The sequence below is a fragment of the Pleuronectes platessa genome, chromosome 3 (assembly GCF_947347685.1).
Source record: "Pleuronectes platessa chromosome 3, fPlePla1.1, whole genome shotgun sequence".
Lineage (NCBI taxonomy): Eukaryota > Metazoa > Chordata > Actinopteri > Pleuronectiformes > Pleuronectidae > Pleuronectes > Pleuronectes platessa.
In genome coordinates this window covers 16,801,926-16,822,695 of record NC_070628.1, presented here as the reverse complement: position 1 = coordinate 16,822,695, position 20,770 = coordinate 16,801,926, and the positions used below count along the sequence as shown (strand labels likewise).

Here is a 20,770-nt window from a genome sequence, read left to right as displayed (position 1 = left end):
GGTTCATTGTGGACTGCCGGCCTCAGACGCACACACACACACACACACACACTCACACACATACACACACAGTGGCCTCATTGCACCGTCCTGCTGCAGCAGTATCCCAGCAGAATGCCTGATAAGTTTGAGGCCCCCAGAGACACAGCAGGGTCTGGCTGGCAGCGTGGCATCGAGGCCTGGGTGCAGCAGATAATACCAGTATCTAGCAGAGAGAGAAAAGATGGACGGTTCTGTCCTCTGTGTTTGCCACCGACCATCGAACTATACACTTGCCAGTTTTACAGAACTTTTCTTTTTAAAACAATTTGAAAACTTTCCTAGGTTGGTTTCTCCTCAGTGACTAATTCAGTGAAGAGAATTAGGTCAGCATGTGTCATTGAGACTGTTTGTAGGTACCAAAGTGAAACAGGGTGAACAGGCTACCCAGGCTTATGATTGTATGCAACATGGGTTCAGAGATTTAACATTCTGATTGATCTTGAAGACGTCAATAGAGATTGTGACACTATGACGTTTACGACTACACTGTTCCCTAATATTACGATTCAAGCTTTGTTGACTAACAATAAGTTACATTCTGATTTGACGACAATGTGGGATTGAAAAACACTGATACACACAACAATAGAACTCACACTGTAAACCGTCACGAGGCTGCCGTAAACCTGCCTTTTGAGATGACACCTCTATTTCCTGTGTCTCTCGAGTGTCATCCCACAACTCTCAACCCGTTTCATTTCACGTGTCGGTGTCTCCAGCATCAAACAACGTAAACAAAGCTCCTCAGATCCACCGCCGTCTGCCCTGTCCACCTCCCCACAGCTTACACATTACTCACCTGAATAGAACATGATGGGAAACGGGAGGCAGGGGTGTCAGCACCGTCTTCATTCCGATTGAGAAGATGTGACCTTACTCGTCACTTTTTCTCAGTTGTTTCTTCTATCCTTTATTCCATTCACTCATCACAAACTCCATCCGTAGTTGCAGATCCCGCCCTCTATTTTTTTATTTCCTCACTTTCCCTCCATTTCTCATACTAGTCATTTTTCACCCTCCCATCCCATACCGGAGGTGTTCACCTTGCTGTTAATCAGACATGTCCCAGCACACAGCAGCGTCCTGTTGGAAAATCAACAATGTTGTGGTCCTGCTTGACATATCTAGTCACACACATACACACACACATAACCACACAAGGGAAATATGAAACACGCCAACATCAGTAAATGGTTAAATCATCTTCAGACATTAGATCCAAAGCAGATGAATCCTACAGTTTATGCCCATAAAATATGAACAGTATCGTCAGAGGAAATCATTTCCCCAACATTTATTAGTCATTAAAGAGATCAGCAGTGCATTTCAAACTCACATTTCTTCCAAGGGCTTTTTTTTGCTGTTAGGAAGCTGAAACACGTTAAACTAGAAAAGCACTTAGTCGAGCACATGCCTCCTCGAACATTCCCTGTGAATTCAGTCAAGCTGCCCCGAATGTAACAGACTCAAAGATCTCAGTTCCCTCAATGTGCCCAATTACTTGTCATCATGATCCATGAATTATTCCTTTGGAAATCACGATGTTAAAGATATTGGGGGACACAAAGATTCAGCAGTCTAGCTTTTGCGTAATGCTGCTGACTTACAAACAAATGCACAGGAAACATGATATTCTTAGCTGAGGATCAGCTAAGGCAAGTTCATCTCTTAAACAAATGGAAAACATCATTCTGTGTTTCCTTGTGGACTGAAATCAGTTTCTTAATAAACTCTTTTTGGCTTTGCTTGATGTGTGCGTCTGTGGTCACACAAACATGTCAGAGGTCAACACTATCGAATGCAGAACTTTTGACTCTTAACTATGAGTCTCACTAACCTCTTTGTTGGAGAAAACTATAAACCCCATTTGACATTGACTGATGTGTATGTGGATGCATAGGGCGAGGTCCACATGCATTGTTTAAGGATGACTCTGATGAAAGCCACAAGCAGAAACAGTGTAATATATGTATACATCAGAAGTGTAGCTGGAGTTTTGAGCCATTTATCTCCGTGCACCTTACAAGTGGCTGAGGTTGTGCCAGAAACCTTGACAGTAACGAGAAGCGTCTCGTCGACTACCTTCCTCTCTCTGTTCTCCGGCCCCTCCCCACCTGACACGCACAAACATACACACACAAACTCACCCCTTCTCCCCTCCCTCTGTTTGCCCCTTAGGCCGATGTGTGTGACGCTGGTGTTCAGTACGAAGGGTCAGAGGTATCTGCGGGTGGGGCTGGCTGTTCCTCTCCTTGGTACCATGTCCTCCCTGAGAGCCATGGTGGCAGAGGAGGGTAAAATCTCACCAGACCAGGTACACACACACACACACACACACACACACACACACACACACACACACACACACACACACACACACACACACTCACTCACAGACGCACACACACACACACACACACACACACACACACACTGGTTTTATGATTGTTTGAGTAATCTCTTTTTGTTTTATTTGACTTCTTTTAATATTAAAACGGCAACATCTCAGTTTTTTTTAAGTTAAGTTAATTTCGCAGGTACATAGTTTTATTTCCTCTTTAACTGCATACATTATCATTGTTGATTCATATCTTGAAGTCATTTTTCCTCACAATAAGTAAATCTGGTCAACACAGTTCAATGAGTTATTTTCTCGACCCCCCTGTGTCCGTCCCTCTTCAGGTCATCCTGTCAGAGTTGTACTCCACCGGTTTCCAGCGCTCCTTCTCAGATGACGACGAGCTGACGACCATCGCAGACAGCGACGTGGTCTACGCCTTCCAGGCTCCTCCCCTTTACGGCCGTGGAGGCTCTGCACAGCACTCAGGTAACCACTGCAACATGATGTCCATCAGTAAGATCCCTGCTACCTTCGCACACCGATGAGGACAGTGTAGCTCGTTCTCTTCGTTGGCCTCCCTCTGCCCTCTTGATTGCACCTCTAACAGTTCGTCACTTACAGCAGTGCTTTTGTTTCATTAAGCACAGTGTTTCTCAAAGGTGGACATTTTATACCTCAGCCAGGATCTGCAACCTAGTTTACATTACTCCATCTCTTTGTGCATGATCGAACCCAAGCAAATTAAAGTAAATGCCAGCGATTGTGTCTAAAAGAGCTTAATTGATTCATATTACGTCTGCAAGTGTGAGGGCATTAGTAGCGGGTCTCTGCAGGTTGCCTGTTGGGTACGATGTGTTTTTTCACCACTTCTTCTGCTGCTGGGGGGGAGGGGGGGCTGTTCCCCAAAGAAGAAGAAGAAGAAGAAGAATGACATCAATAATTCACTTGTCACAGTAAAGACAGTGTGTCAGCTCCTTTCCTTAGTGCTGTGATTCAGATTCAGTGAGGACACTCATTGGCGAATGCCTTCTCTAGCCCCTTACCCTGTTCAAAGGTGAGCTGCATACACAACCCACTGCCAGCCAGCCCCTTTCCTTTTAACACACACTTCATGGAGTGAATTAACTTAACTTAAGAACTATAACACCCATTTGGTCACCCAACCCGAAACCTAAAATCAAGTCTTAACTCTTTGAAAAGGTGACAACCTCCGAAAATGTCCTCACTCCTTTGCTCATGGTTCTCAGTAATATACAAGTCCTGCAGTTTCTCCATTAATATCTACAGAAAATGAGTTTCTGCACCAGTAGCTGTGATCTTCTGTGATGCTTCCGTTATTCTGCAGGCATCCATTCACTCTCAGACACACACACACACACACACACACACACACACACACACACACAATGTATATATAATGAATCACACTTAAGTGCTCACTGGCGAAGGTGCGTCCCATTCTTGGGAACAGTCTGATGAAAATGATGAATGACTCTTACCTCGGAATAATTCATTAGATCACAGCGGGCCAGACTCCAGGATATCATAACTTCATTCAGTGGAATTTATGTAAGTTGATATACGGAGATAAAAGATGATGTATGTTGTGGTTTCTGTATAATTTCCTTTCCGAGTAGAGCGGAGCGCAGTTATGACAAGGAAAGTTTTTAAATTAAACATAATTAGATGTTTTTAGAGCAAAGGGGAAAAGTCAAGGTTTGGTTTTGGTTTTGTTTTCATTTTTCCTTTTAGTTTATTTCTGTTTGCAGTGAAGAATCATTGTTGACAACTGAATAAAACAAAGGTAAAATAAGCTATACTGGTCTGATGCAGCAGAAGTTTCCCTGTGTTTCATGAGGTCATGTAAGCCTGAAGGGGGCGCTGCTTTGTCAAAACAGTTTAGTCATTTGAAGACACTCATTTATGAACACAGTCACTCCTTAAAATGACCTTGCTCCCGAGGTGACTTTGGATTCTGGGTAGTTTTCATGTTAGCTTCTGTGTCTTCCTCTTTTTTCCCCTTCATTATTGCTGACCTAATGATGACTCAGCAGTTTATTAAGCAGTGCATTGACATTCTGGACACTTTTTATTGAGGACGTCCTGCTTGAATGACACATCCAACTGTTTTACCAGGGATTTTGAAAGCTTAAGTGTGATGCACTAAGTAGGAAATAAGACCCACAGACATGTGCACGGAAAATACGTCTTCACTGAAATCAGATTAATTGTTGTGCGGTGCAAATCCTTGCTACTCTTACACGCTATGTGCTATAGTTTGTTTTTCCGATTGTGTGGAAAAGTAAGTCATTTTGTTGTGATGGATGACTCTACACAGAGCCTGTAGGACCAACATGGGAATGAAAAACACTCAATTCTCACACCAGCTTCCTGAGGAGTTGTGTTTTCCTCCAGGAGATGGTTGATGTGTGTTTGTTTATCATGTACATACATGACTTTTATTCCCATTAATTACTTATGTGTGATCAATTGTAAAAGAAATAAAATGTTTTACCCTGTACACATACTATTTTATGAATGCAGGTCTTTCAGATGAATAGAATGATCATGAAGATCACGTTTCCCTCACTGCCAACCAGAGCCGTTTAAAATCCTTGTCTACTGCAGTAGAGTGACAATTGCAGGTCAACTCATGAAATGATACACAATACATGGCCCCTGATAACGATAGTATTGCAATACAGCAATTCAAAGTCAAAAAATTGCGATGCAGGTGTCAGTTTCCCCGTGTTTGATACAAACTGAGAAGAAACAAAAAGTCTTATCTTAGTGCCTTTTTATTATTAAACAAACCAACTATAACTTGTCAGTGTCCACATGTGCCGTCATTCCAATGTAAAATAATCATACACTGGCAAAAGTACTAACTTTTATTACAGAAGACTAAAATAAATGAATATCGATACTGGACGCCAGCATGTAGATAATACCATCTCTTGAGTCCTCCCAGGATTGTCTCTATCTCAATGCCAAGCTCCCACAGCAGGACAGTTTGTGGGTCATGTGACTGCTGTATATTGATCTGAAAGCATCAGACAGAGTCTCAGCTCTGAAATGCTCTTCGTAGACTGTTCTCCTCTGGATGGGTTGTTAGGAGAGGGTCTTTGCTTCAGCAGCAGAGACGGCAGGGAGGAATAAAACCATTAGAAAGCAATTTACCACCCTGCAGAACCTGGACTAGCAGTCAGCACAAAATATGATTATCTGCAGTGACATAGTTTGGATCATTGGAACTCTGTGCTCACTTTGTGTCCTTTTTTCCTCTGTGATCCTTAAAATTATATTATTATTGTCACCAGACAGCTGAAGTTTCTGGAACATGTTCTGAGCAAGTTAGCTTTTCAGACTTCGGCAACAAGTCCACGTTCAGAATGACAGTGGCACTAATTGCTAAAAAATCTAGCGTTATCAAAAATCATCTGAGAAAAAATCTTGGCTGCAGAGCACTGCATTAGCCAATACACTATGTTCAAGCTGCTGGATTACTGTCTAACTTTACCAGGTAGTTTCCCTTTTTCCCTTTCAACTGTCTCGTCGTATTATAAATTGCTGTGTGGTGTCCAAGTATCTATTTCCTGGTGACCTTGTATTTCATTTGTCACCGGTACTTTTAGGAACACCTACACACCAATGCAGCCCCTTCAAGTCTTATTAAAGTGGCCGTCTTTTAAGAGTCTGAGTCAAAGTTAAAAAAAAAAAAAATGACAAAACATTTCATGGTTGTTTTCTGACACAAGAATTTTAAAGTCATCTCACAACTGTTATTGAAGATGTCGTTTGTGTTTATTAGTTAATTAAGTCACCGGAGTACGTGTTTAAAAGTTAAAAAAGAAGGTGTACTGTGAGAGTGTTACTGAAAAACAAACCCGAGAGCTGTGCAGGAAGGAGCAGAATGACATTTAGAGTTAATAAATAAATGGAACAAATAGTCACCACTTGCCCTGGATTCTTGGCTTCCTGTCTGTGCCTCCTCCTCTACATTACTTGGCTACAGGAAGGAAACGGTGATGAGGAGGAGGATGAGGAAGGAAAAGCTTCCAAAGAGATCTTCATTTGCATGAACCTATGAATAATGAGTAGTCATTCATTTAATAATATGGCAAAAATCATGTTGTGTGTAAACATCAAGTTGAAGAACTTGAAGTTCTCTGAATACAAGGAATCCTTGTGGGATATTCTGATTTTTTTTTTGGGGAAAATTGAATCACTCTACTATTATTGTACTCGTGTACAGTAATGAGCTTTTGTGTTTACAGGCAATGGCAGCGGGAGGTCACATGGTGGAAATATCCCCAACAACCTATTTTACGCTCAACAACTGTGATAGATTATCGCAGAATAGCTGTATCGTGATATTAACGTTGTTGCGAATACTGTTGTGATCGTGAGTTACCCAGTGATTCCCACCCCGAATAAATAGGGTTATGAAACTTTGTATTTCTGCACAAATAAAAAGACTTTGCGTTGAATAGAAACAGAGCAATGCTAACTTAGTGTGATGGGGCTCTGGAAATAAATCGTTAAAGACGGAACTGGGCCAGAGAGAGAGAGAGAGAGTTGTTTATACTGTATGTTCAAGAAGAGAAGATGAGACGATTCTCTGGGTAATAGAGTAGTAAAACGATTCACTAACAGGATCTGTCTCCAGATAGATGCAGTAATCAAAGTCCCTCTTTGGTTTCATCTCACTCGCACACACTAGCTGACTATACAGGGCGGCTCCACTAACTCTCATGCAGGTTGTCTGAGTGTTCAGGTCCTGTCACAGTAAACCACTGTGTCATTTCCATCAACTCGCTATGGGCTATGCACCAAGTGGAGAGTCTGGGTTTATCTGGGCAGTCGATCGGCTTCTCACAGTGGAGACATCACTTCAGCCTGAATGCACATAAGCACATAGACACACACACAAACGACTCATTTGTGCGATCAGCTCTGAAGGAAAAACACTTCCCACTATCACTCTCAGTATTTTACTGTCACAATATGAATACATCAGTAGCATCATAACATTGACATCATATACAGGGCTTGAATTGTTTTCTGTGAGTTGGCACCACATGACAAAGATGTCACACATGCAAATTCAAGCCTACTAAGTACACATCCTTTGCTATTCCATTAAGGCACTAACAGGACGCCTGAAGCAAACTCGGTGCAGAAAAGCAAGAAGATTCCAAGAACGTTCACTGGGGAACTTTTCCCCCCTCCAGTCGAATTCATTATTTTAGAATAGCCTGAAGAGAATGGAGGCAGGGAGACGTTTGTGTTGTGTCTACAGTCGGTGCCCTGATCAACACGACTGCCTCTGGAACGTGTTCTCCAGTCATCTGGGAAATAACAGCAACACTCAGCCCGACTGCCTTATTAACAGCGACACAAATGGTGCGTAAATGCCGGCGCGGCTGCCGACATGAAAGCTTCCTGGTAAAATTAAAATAACACAGTAATTCACAACACAACCTAATTGTGTTTTGGTGAATCAGTCAGCGGAGCAGAAGGTGTTGCCGGTCCAATTTTAGGGCATGGGCAGTTCATTGCAACTTTATTACTGTCGCGCTGTGTTCATCTAATTCGAGCACACAACAGGGATACATTGACCATGCTGTTGACACTCTATTTGGGTTTTTGCTGTCTTTAAAATAGATGACAGAGGGAAAAGGTAGACAGGTGAAAGAAAGGAACAAGAGGGCAGCATCAGGTCTTTCCAGTTCCTCCTCTGCTGCCTCTTTAATCTGTCACTTCACTGTCGGGCAGGAAGCTCAGGTGCTTCGCTGTCATCAGAAGCTTTTGTGGTTTGCTGCCAGGACTTGTGATTCCTCCGGGGCTAAGCCCACGGGCCCCCTGGGTATTTTTAGTCAGGTGAGTGGATTGTACTGACAGGGGTCACTCACTCGGTCTCGAACCACATGGGAGAAGTGTCATTTCTAGTCAGCATGTGCCCAAACTCCTCTCTGAGGTTTGGGTGTTACACAACTCATGTTATTTTTACACGTCAGTAATGAATAAACTGTTTTGGGAAAATAAGAATGTTGAAAGACTTTGCCTCTGGTGCAACAGCAAAATGTGATTATCTACTTAAAATAAATATGTGTGTTTGTGTACGTCTGTGTGTGTGTGTGTATCTGTGTGTGTCTGAGAATGAATGGATGCCTGCAGAATAACGGAAGCATCACAGAAGATCACAGCTACTGGTGCAGAAACTCATTGTCTGTAGATATTAATAGAGAAACTGCAGGACTTGACGTGAAACACAGTATTCATAGTGGAAGGCAAAGAAATAATTTCACTGTACAGGACTGTATATATTTTATACACTTTGACCACTTTGAACTTTTTCTTAAAGATAGTCTTCTTCCAACGATCCAAGTCTTAGTGAATCCCTTGTTGTTATTTTTAACCATCAGTTGAAAGATAATGTCTTCACACTTGTCACAAGAACAAAGCTGTCACTCAGCGTGGAGTTCAGAGGTTATTCTCATGCAAAAATCCCAGAGATAGAAAAGCCTTGTAACTGTACATGAGTCTGTGTGAACGGAGCCTCGGTTCAATCTTGTGTTGTGGACGTCCTCCGTCAAGCTTCCCACAGATCTGAAAACCAAAAAGAGTCTGTTGTAATTGTTTCTGTTTCCTATTTTCATTCCCTGGCTTCTTCTGGGGAGCTTAATCATTGTGTGTGGGGAAGGGATGGGGTGAATAGTGTAACAGGGAGGGACAGGGGGGGCACAGAGAGAAGATATAGACGGTGCTTTGGGGTATGGCTTGGTCCTCGGGGCTGATCTGTTTAAGATGGTCTTACTCACCAGCTCCAAGGTTTTTTTTTTTGGCAAGAGCAATGTCTGTTTCTTTTCTTGCTTCTCCCCCCCCCCACAGCCCCTAAATGTTCAAATTGATTTAAAGATTGTATTGCTCACTTTGAAGAGCCCTCCTGGATTCTGACGTCAGATCTTTTGATACCATATGTGCCCGGTCGTAACTCGAGGTCCTCCCTGCTCACCATTCCACTGTCCCAGCTGCGGACCAGAGAGGACCAGGCCTTTAATGTTGGCTCTCCCACTCTTTGCAACAATCTCTCTGAGGAGATACTTATAGCAAACTCCTTATTTTTTTTATACACATTTATAGGTAGATAATATTTTTCCAATTATTTTTTCTTGTCCCACTTTATCAAACATGAATTGAAATGTGGTATGATGATATGATATATCCATACTTTCTTCTGGTGTGGATAGAAAAGCATCTCAAAGATGTACAGAAAGGAATAATGGGTTGACCTAAAGTGTAAAACAGATATTGGAATAAGTCACAGAAATCCAAATTGCCCAAATTTTTCCAGATTACACAAATTCACAAAGCAGCTTGTAATTGTGTTTTGAAAGGTGCTATACTAATTATCTTATTATAATTATTTTTATTTCTCTACCTCTATCTCTTTATCCCTGTCTTACTCTGCTTACTTGACTGTTTTAAGACTATTCTAATTAGACGGTTTTCCCTCAGCGGCCATTAAAGTCACAATAACATCAACAAATAGTGCTGTATCATTTGAATTGTTGATCTTAGGTCTTGCAGTGCTGCTCATTCTGAATGTCTGTCTCCTTTTAGTCTTTATTCATTTTCTGATCACAAAAGATAGAAAAGAAAAGGCACTGGCCTTTTTTTCTTTTTCTCACTACGTCTCTCCTTTCTCTGTCACTCCTCTGTCCACCCTGCTAACACCTCCCTCGTTCTCTGGCTCTCCCATGTTCATCTCAGGGAGGAGAAGGAGGAGGAGGTGAGAATGAGAGTCTGGCAGGAGGTTCTCCCAGCACATGTTGGACATGTGGGGGAATCACGTCGCGACATTTTACTCTCTGGTTCTGGAAATGTTATTAATACTAAAATACTGGTCCTATTGAAATACGGCTGAGTTACTTTGATGTTGTTCAAATTGTCTCCTAGACAATACAAATTATTAATTGCACTTTTCACAAAAAAAGGCTACTTCAAGAGACTACAAAAAAACTAAAAAAGATAAAAGAAAAAGAAGGTGTAAAACGAAAAGTAAAGTAAAAGTATCAAACAAAAACAAAACTTGAACAACTGTTTTTTAATAAAAATATTGCATTCCAAAAGGAGGTTACTCCACAATAAAGGAGCCTTTACAGCAAAGTGTCTTCCACCCTCTTTTTAAAGCCTTAACCTAAAGCGTCTTTTGGATACGGCTCCATAGTTATAGTCGTCATTAGGATTTTCTCTTCTGTATAGGAGAGGATATCCTGGAGCGTAAAGATTTTATTATTTAATAAATCCCCTCAATATTTAGAGGATTAAAAGGCAGAAACCTCTAAAAGATTTGGTGTGAAATGCTTTTAAGGGGGTGGAGGAGGATTTCATGTGATTAAGTCATCCTCAATAAATCTAACAGAGACATCTGATACAATGAAATAAAAATCTTAATTAAAAATCACACAATTAATTGCAAGACATGGGCTCTCTCCCCCCTGTGGTATTAGAACATCACACTTCCCTTGGTGCAATATAAGGAATAATCCCAACTGTACCCAAAGGCCCAAACAACAGCTATTCTCATTGGATTTGTTTTCACTTACCATTCATCGTTACTTTGGATCATCTGGAGCGACACTCTGGTTGGTGGTCAGGGTTTGGATCATGTGACAGACGGAAAAACAACCAATCACAGAAGCAGTTGATTCAAGTTTGATATCAAATCAATGCGAATGTAGCACAGACAGTTTGTTGACACATGTGGTTGCTAAGTATTCTCTGTGGGTGAAACAGAAATTGTTGCCTACATGCTGTCATGGAAAATTCATGTTTTTGTTTGGCTCTCTGTCTAAGAGCAGTCTGACTTATGGGAGTTAAACCTGCCAACCTGGTTATCACTCGAACTTTGCATGAACCCAATTATTGCATATTTGACTACAAGAGTAACAGTGTTTGTTTAATCAGGATCAGTCCACCTCCCAGACGCACCTTCTATCTAACAGATGCTCCACGTTCCACTCTGCTGCATCCTGTCCGACTTCATGGACCCATTTGCAAATGTGACAATAAAAGACTAGAAAGACATTTGTCTCTTTTGGGACTTCCTCCTCCCAAATCAGAAAGTGTGAATTAGAATTGACAGAGAGGAGAGAGGAAGTGATCACTGGAAATGAATTGGTTGTCTAAAGGGCAGACAATATGCTGAAAGTGTCACATCGAGTTGCTGCTGTCTGCTGAAAAACAAGAATATTTCCATGATGCTGATAAGTCTCTACTTTATGGGGACAAAAGACAAGTCCCCACAATATGTTTCATTCAAATCAAAGGTGACAATGTTTAGGTTAGTGTTAGGTTAGGGATAAGGTTTGGGTTAGGCTCTCCTCAATGAGTGGAAGTCAACATAGGTTTCCACTAATGATAGCTGTGTAAACCTGTGGTGTGTGTGTAGCTGGTGTTACTGACAAAATACCCATTCTGTGAACTATTTCATTTTAAGGTGAAGACATGTTTTAAGGAGATGTGTCTGTCTGTCTGTCTGTGCACACTACATTTATGCTCGACATCTTTCTCTCATCCGTGTGTGTTGCTGTTTCATGTTATTTTGTGTGTGTGTGTGACATTGGAAGGTGGCAATGATTAATTCCACAATCGGAATCGAACAAGCATTGTTTAATTAAATCATCTGATGGTGTCGAAGTTTATGTTTCCAGGGAGACGAGAGGTTGGGCCTCCTGTATCCCCTTCAGCTATTACTCCACTGTTAATCATAACATGTGCGGGTGCTATGTGTTGTGTGCCAGTGGATGTGTGACGGCTTGTTTGATTCTTTTTACGGCTCCTCTGGGTATATAAGAATCAAAGGGCAATCCTAGTTTAATGTTGTTTTTTTTCCCCCTGAAACTATTTTTTTAGATATTGCTCTTTGCATTGCAATTTCTCTTTTGGCACCCAGAGCTGTTCGGGGATCTTAGGTCCATTTCACACCTGCAGCTCGATAGAATAAGCTTCTGAGATGAGTGACGTGTTCACAGAAGAAGAGCTGGTGTAATAGAAAAACACCACCTATGAAACACTCTGTCTTCCTTACCTTTTAATTTCTCTTAATGACATTAATCCTCATTTGTTAATAATCACCTTGGCTCTTGACTCAGAACAGAATAGCAGAATGGATTTTTTTCCGGGGCCGATGTGATACCAATATTATAGAATTAAAAGTTTACAATACAGATATATTGGCAATGATTCCTTTGACTTCATTATTCATCACTTATCTTTTCTACAATGATTGTTCTGTAAAATAAACGCTTTCATACATCTTTGATGTCTGTGAAAGGGCTCATAACGGCTAATGTCAGCATGAAATTTAAGATTATCCCTAAAGGGAAATGTTCTTAACGATTGGTAGCGATACAAAAAATGCTACAGGAGGGATTACAACAAAACTTGGGAAGTTGTATGGGTCAGGAACCCATTCAAGATTTTGGAGGGATGAGACACGACTTAAGGAAGAACCCGATCAATTTAGTTCCAGATCTGGATCATGGGCCGGATCCAGGATTTTTACTTGTGAAAACTTTTCTTCATAAACCACTTAACAACAGGGTTTTTTTGGTAATCATTTTGGCAGCAGAGAGACAAACTGTTGCTCAGTCAAACAGAAAGTCAGATTTCTCATCAGCCTTTTCCTCTGCTCTGCTCAGGTTATCACCACAGCCTCCCCTCCTCTCCCTACTCCTCCTCGGCTGGACCTGATGGCCAGAGGTTACCAGCTTCTGGAACCCTCTCCTCCGAGTACCTGAACCAGGGCGGCTCCACGAAGCTCCTCCTCATCATCTGTAACACAGCAGGCTCCGGCCAGCAAGCTGTCAGGTGAGCTGCAACCCGATTATTATTTTTCATTTTTGTTGCCTGCGTTTTTATTATTGGATTTGGCAGCTTTTGAATAGTTTCTGGTAAGCACACAACAGCATCTATATACATATATATACAGTATATATGTATATGTGTTTACAACTAAGACTGTCTTCTTTTGGCCAGTAGTTGTTTTTTATACTTAGAGTCTAAACAATCTGAGTCATGGGTTGAGTACATGTCCACATATTTTTCCTTGGTGTACAGTGTGTGTTAACAGGGTCAGTCAGTTCCTGCTGGTTTCTTCAAGGCACATAAACCTTATTAAAGATGCACTTCCAAGGACTGCAGTTTATTGCTGCCTGAAATCACTGTAATGTTCCTGAACCCATTTTGAGTTCATGTAGTTTTGGTAACAAAGCAGTATTCTAAATGAAGACTGCCTGGCTAGGACTGTGATGATGATCCTCTAAGAAGAAAAGGTGTATTTTGTAAAAAGACTAACATCGCCAGCACCACTGTTAATGCTTCTAAATTATATCAATGGCTCAGATTTCCCTACATCATCAATAAAGTTTAACCTTTTAAAACTTGATTCGTATATTTACTTCAGGTGATCATCATGTGCCATTTGGGCTCAATATCATAGCTTTCAACTGGAGTGAAACACCAATGGGACCACGTAATAGATGCTCCAATGAAAGGCCTGATAATGTCGGGATTTGACATTTGAGGACTCGTCCGTCCACATGTCACTGGACTCTCGTCTGAATCTCTCTCAGTTGTCATATATAACTAAATCAAAGTATGCAACATGCAGGTCATATTTTAGTTTTAACTTTGCTCCATGTCCCATCTGCTAACATGGAGGAGGCAGGGTCTATGACCTTTCCTGCACCCAGCCACCAGGGGGCGATCGAGACGCATGGGCTTCACCTTAGGGGAGCAGTCATGTTGTCTATCTTTATATACAGTCTGTTTAAAAGCAACATGACTTGTTGGTAAATTAATTGTTTCCTTTTGTTTCTTTTCTTTTCGTCTCCCCTCTCGTCCTCCCTCTCCTCTTCCGTCAGGTTTGGACCTCCATTTCTCATGCGCGAGGACAGGAGCATCTCCTGGGACCAGCTGCAGCAGAGCATCCTCAGCAAGCTCTATTATCTGATGCTGAATGGATCTCAGGCTCAGGTAATGGCAGCACCCTCACTATCCTGTGTCCTCAGCCCTTCAGCTCAGGGGTCCATGAACCTTCTGTTCTATGTGTGGATAAATTCAAAAAGCCACCAGGAGAAGAGTGTTCGGTGGTAGTTTGATGCATCTTAATTATTGGTGGGATTTGTCTTTAAATAGCTACTTGTCATTATCTGTTTACAATTGTGTGAGACACACTGGGAGCTATTTTTAAATGAAAGACAAAGGTTAAACCACATATCAATGGGATTTTTAAAAGACCGTCTGTTTGATGCTGATTTTTCATGCTTTTGGCGATGCATTTTTAATCAGAGCTCATTGTACCTCTGACACTATGAAATAGATTTAGGATGCTGAGCATGGTTGTGGAGGTTTGTGTAGCTGACAGTAGGGGGGGCAAAAGAATGCACAATTTTTACTCAGTTAGAAGTACAGATATTTGAGTTAAAAACGATTCAAGTAAAGGTATAAGTACCGATTCAACCTCTTAACCCCAATTGAAGTAGAAATGTAGGGTAAAAGGGTAAAAAAGTTACCCATTGAATGTAATTTCTACTAACTGTATCTGTGACTTGTGTCAAATTAATATAGTTTGATGACTATTTCAATTGAATCACACGTATTGAGAGCATTTGAGTCTCCGTCTCTTGTCGGTTTTGTCTCAACTGATTAGTTTTACTTTGTTAATTCCCACCTCTGGTGACACTTAACAAATTGTATATCAGGACAACGTTTCTTTTGGCTCCTGATAATTAAATATCCATGTTTAGTCAGATTTGCCGCTGCATTCCTGAACCATGCACCTTGTTCCAAAACCAGCATAATGGTTGCAACAATTTACAAATTCTATGTCGCATAGTTCCTTTTGTTTGTGTTCTTTAGGGTTTTCCCTGAACTTCATTCATTCAGAGGAGTGTTTAAATCAGTGTTTAATCACAAAAATTAATTAGGACGAACCATACGGCAGAGTGGCAGAGTACAACCGAGGACAGCACACTCACACAGAGACAGTACAAACTGGAGTAATAATGGTTTTATGGGCTGTGCAGGAATTCAATTATATCACCGCCCCCTCAAACCTCACTAACATAAATCCCTCTATTGAAGAATACAGAGTTAAATTAAGAAGCTGGTTTGAAATTTTGTAAAAAAGTTACGATTGCTTTTCAAAATTATTTTTATTAATATAATTTAGACAATTCTTTCTGTTATTCTGCTTTGTTTGAAGTCCACCAATACCTCCTCTTCCTCTCTGCATGTTCCGCTCTGACCGGAGAAGTTCCAAAACCACAGCATTTAAATAGATTTCTTTCACACTGATCAAATTTAAATTTTCTTTTCTTGAAAATCACTTATTTGCGGCTCCAAAACAGCAGCATCGCTACACTGCCACTGGCGAGTACTGTTTTTAGGGAAGCGAAGAAACAGTTATTTCTGGTAGTGGAGCATCAGCCACAATGTCAGCAATCTGCCAATTTCTCACAGGAGAAGGTCAGATAAGTAAAACGTATACAACACTTAAGTATCAAGCTATTTAAAGGAAGTAACTGTTGTGTATTCCTAGACCCGAGCCAGGCCATACCACAGTGATAACATCATCAGATCCATACAGGGTTAGTAGCATACAGCTGTTAAAAAATCCTTATACAATATATATTTTTTTTTTTAATGCACTGGTTTCGGATCAGAAATCGGTATCAGCCAATCTGCAAAGCCCAGGTGTCGGCACTGAGAAGGGAAATATGGTATCGGAACATCTCTGCCTTAGATCCTAGTTCAAGTGATCTGTACACAAACGTATACAAAGCCTCTCACACACACACACACACACACACACACACACACACACACACACACACACACACACACACACACACACACACACACACTCTCCCCCCCTGCCAGTCTACGAGTTGCCATGGGCAACTCCATGGTGGCCGACAATATTTGAGGTGTCCTGATCCAGAGACAGCATCGCTTCTCTTTATAACAGAAGAACTAAAGAGGAGAAGGAGAAATATCTCATTTATTTACTGATCACTATCTCAGTTCCTTAGTTACGGCCTCAAAGCCTGTCTGGACAAAGACAAAGTCACTGAGCCTTCGCCCGCCCTCCTCTCTCTCTTTGTCTTAAGGTAAACAATCATCAGGTTCTCCAGGTCATAGATTGTACAGATATTTTAAGCTTAAAAGTTCACCCATATCCCACTGATGCCAAACAATACTGTCACTCTGAATATTAATGAAATAAGAGCTTTAGTTTTCTTTTGAAATCAGATGATATTTGTGAGTTCACATTATACATATTTCAGTGCTGTTTATAATCTGTATTGATCTGTGTGAGATCTATTCTTTTTGTCTTCGCTTCACCTTGGCTTAAATATAAAATGTTTTGCTGACACCCAGAGGTTTGTTTGGCAAAATACACATTTGGCTATGAACCATAGGTATGAACAGAACCTAATCATCAATAGTAACTGATGATGTCCTTTCAAATAAAAAACAACCAAATTTAACATGTTAGTTAGTACACCGGATTTATAAAAAAAATATATTTAATTAAATTTAATTACATTTTTGTTTTATTGTAGTTTTGCCTCTTGTGAATCACTTTATAACTTACTTAAGAAATGTGGTATACAAATAATCTACAATGATCTATTAACATCTACTCTGCACTTAGGGCAGTTTGTCAATACCCAGCGTCGACCACAGTGTCTACGTCTTTTCTTTCAGGCCGATCATCCTGAAGGAGGCTTTGGATGCGTATCTCCCAAAGTTAATTCATAAATTGTAGCAAACTCTTGTGTGATTACTCATTAGCCCAATGCGTCTTGTCAGCCCCTCTTCCATTAAGTCCTATGGAGAGATAAGACGCTTGCTCAGGCCCTTAAAACCAAAAAGAGGGATTGTGCCTTTTTAATTTGCTGCTTTAGGCTCCTATTAAGCAACTCATTTATTTCTCTTTATGCCTGGCTACGGTTTCTATTCTCTTAGCGGCAGCCTGCTCAGAATGAACACATTAGCAACTTGATTCTGCTTCCTGCTCTGCAGAAGCAGTTGCCAGATGTAAATAAGGTGTGTGTGTGTTATGATGATGTGATGTGTAGAGGAGATCGTGCAGTAGGTAAAAGTTTCATTCTGAATCACTCTGATATTTACCAGTGTAGAAATCTATGGATTTGATTAGTGACATTACCAACGTCATTTTTCATCACTGTTGGCTCACACACAGTTTTCTAACCATGTTTGAATCATTTGGGTTAATTTCTTTATTTACGTACATTTTTTTTTTTTTTTACATTTACTTGAATATTTTATGTTATTAAGGAAAAAGCTTTTCCCCAAGTAAGTAAGTTATGCCATTGGTATTGTGTTGCGTTATTTTAAAATCTAGTATTTTTTAAATACCCTATGAAATTTGAGATAGTTCTTTCTACTTCTAGCATCTTACCAGTACCAGACTTTTGTTTACTCACTGAAGCACATTGTAATATGAAAACACCACGTTTGTTTCTGCTTGTCTTGTGTTTCCTTGTACATGATCTGGTTGTAATATTTTTCTAATTTTTGGATGTAAAGTTCGTTTGAAAAATCTAAAAGTAAAAACAATAATAGTAATTATAATAGCAGAATTTGGATAACAGAAACGTCCTCTAGTTGTCACTGGAGATGTGTGGAAACACCCGGTGTGAACTGAAAAACTTGAAAAGTTGTTAACACCAGGGCCAAAATAGGTGTTATTTATACTTTTCTCTTTATTGTGTCCTCAGAGAAACTGATGATTGTTCCTGCAAAGTCAGCGACATAAACTATGTATATAAAGGTGTCAGGGTGCTTTGGTCCCGACTGCTCAGCGACTTCCAGCTAAAATATGCTGCTTTGAAAAAATCTATGGTCCAAACTTCAAGGATGTGCTTAAAATTCTTCAACTCCTGTCAGATCATCCGAGTTAAACTGATGCTGTTGTTTAATACGGAATATAGCAGCTCTTTAAAGACCCAGCTGTAACACTGTGCATGTGTCTCTCTGCAGAAGGTTGGGGTGCTGTTCAAGATCCGAGTGGTGGGAGGATTGACATCCTGCAGCTACCTGTCGCCGCAGGACAGCCGGCCACTCTACAACCATGCTGTTGACAGGTAGGACACACACTCAATCACACAAAGAGGATCTACAGTACACTATGCTGCACTACACAACTACCAAGATACTAATCCAGTGCCCCTCATGTATCACACATGTACTGTAACCTTGTGTGAAAAGAGACGGTGTAGGTCCTATACTGCCTCCTGCTGGCTCTATCCAGGCACCACGCCGGTCCTACCTAAACCACAGAGAATATATCCAGTATGTGTCAAGGTATAGACAATCTCATGTTGTGATTCCAACTTAAAACAATGTCTGCACAGGATTTTCTGGTTATTATCTGGACTTTATATGTGAAGGGAGCTGTACATGCATTAGACGCTGTTCAGACCTGGTGTTACCATCGGTCCTCGATTCCATCACTTCGACCACGTTTGGAGTTGGTCCCCTTTGGTCCCACTCTTTTTGCAGTTTGAAGGCAAATGTGTTCTACTCCGTTACCTCAGTGATTTTCAACCTTTTTTGAGCCGCTGCACATTTTTTACATTTACAAAATCCTGGGGCACACCACCAACCAAAATGACACAAAATGACCGTCTATGGCCTAACACAGAACATATAATACATATAGTTAGTAATATAGTTTCTAAATGTATTTACACTCACTCAGTGTGAAACCTGGGCCTGTTTAGATGAACACAAAACTGATATCCTGGCAGGAATGGAAGAAAGACACACACAAAGCTCCTCCTCAACAGCTCTCAGTGTCTCTCTGTTTTTAGTTTTTATCGCAGTCAAGCTTGAAATGCTCAGCTCACACATATGTTGTGGAAAACGGGAGCAATGTCCAAATAGCTTTGTTGGCTAGATTGGGGAACTCCTTGGCAGCAGATAACCAAAAACTGCAAAGTTTAGCTTTGAACCACGATCTTGTTTCAGTTCAATGAGTTCTTCTTGCTCCTGTAAAGTCCTTTCCAGCAACTGATGCTGAGCTGTATGGGTCCCCAACCCAGTCAAGGCATTCTGTGAAGGCTGAAGAGAAATAAAATGACAACTTCTCCTCAAGAGTTTTCAAAAAGTGTGCCCATCACCTTGCACATTGCAGCAGTGTTGACATCATGCCGTTTCTCAGTGAGTGGGAACATCTCAAGGTTGCCACGCTGCACATGTTGTTGCCAGAGCTTCACCTTTAAACGGAATCCATTTATTTTATCAGTGCTTGTAAGCAGGTTTTCATTTCGGCCTTGCACCTGTGTGTTAAATTGTGTTGTTATCCATCTGTAACTGTAGTTTCTCTGTTCATGTGTGGAGGCGACACAAGCAGCTGCCAGATGTTAATAAGGGAGTTTGAGCGTTTTAATAATAGTATAGATCCAGCAGGGTTCGCTAAAGCTTTAATTCTAAATAACTTACTCATAGCCTTACAATAATTACATTTATCAGCCATGGCACATTGATGGAGCATGGACATCTGTTGCAGTACACACCAAAATACAGCAACTCAAAGCCAAAACTGAAAAGATTACATTTTCATATCCATAACTGTAGACAACAGGTGTTCTATTGCATCAGAAAAAGAGCTACAATTCCCTTTAGCCGCTGGACACTAAGAGGATTACAGGCAACAGAGTATAATGACGGCAGTTTGACAGCGTGGAGATAAGGCCTTTGTTTGCTGTGTGATAGAGAACATCAAGGTGTCTCTATGTACAGCTAAGGATCTTAGTATAAATCTCTGCTGCTGTTCTGCTGAGCTGCAGCAAAGGTCAGACTCCACGCAGGAGCAAGGAAATGAGATCGAACGTCGTGTGTGTGTGTGTTTGTGTGTGTTTCCGTGTAAGTGAGAGAGAGAAAGAGCGAGATATAGAAAACTAAATATAAATTTGATTTTGCTAACACACAATACCCACAGGGAGATCAGCATTAATATGTATTAGACAAATAAGAATATACCAGTGCATGTCAATGATTTCAGTACATTTTGTTCATTTATTAAACAAATCTTCTGGTCGATGTGTGAAGCCTCTACACACAATTAACTTCAGAAGGAGATTATCATATATTATGACTTTCTACTAATGAGGAGACACACAATAACAGAAGCTACAATAGAAAAAGACTTGAATGAGCCAAATGTCACGGACGTCTCCAGAGGAGTACACCGATATGAAGGGGAGCGGTGAGGTGGGAGAAGGCACCCTTATAAGGAGGGGTCCCCAAAACGTTCTTTCATTAAGAACGATTATCACAAGA

At 40.8% G+C, this 20,770-nt stretch overlaps 1 protein-coding gene across 1 annotated transcript in view; it reads left to right on the top strand.

The window, feature by feature from the left end:
- Positions 1 to 20,770, top strand: part of usp43a (ubiquitin specific peptidase 43a) — a 96,394-nt gene that overhangs the window by 52,937 nt on the left and 22,687 nt on the right. Inside the window, exons 5-9 of the mRNA XM_053418837.1 lie at positions 2,221 to 2,356; positions 2,725 to 2,869; positions 13,093 to 13,261; positions 14,317 to 14,428; positions 18,467 to 18,570. Of these exons, the coding sequence (XP_053274812.1) occupies positions 2,221 to 2,356; positions 2,725 to 2,869; positions 13,093 to 13,261; positions 14,317 to 14,428; positions 18,467 to 18,570 (666 nt within the window). The remainder of the gene's footprint in view (positions 1 to 2,220; positions 2,357 to 2,724; positions 2,870 to 13,092; positions 13,262 to 14,316; positions 14,429 to 18,466; positions 18,571 to 20,770) is intronic.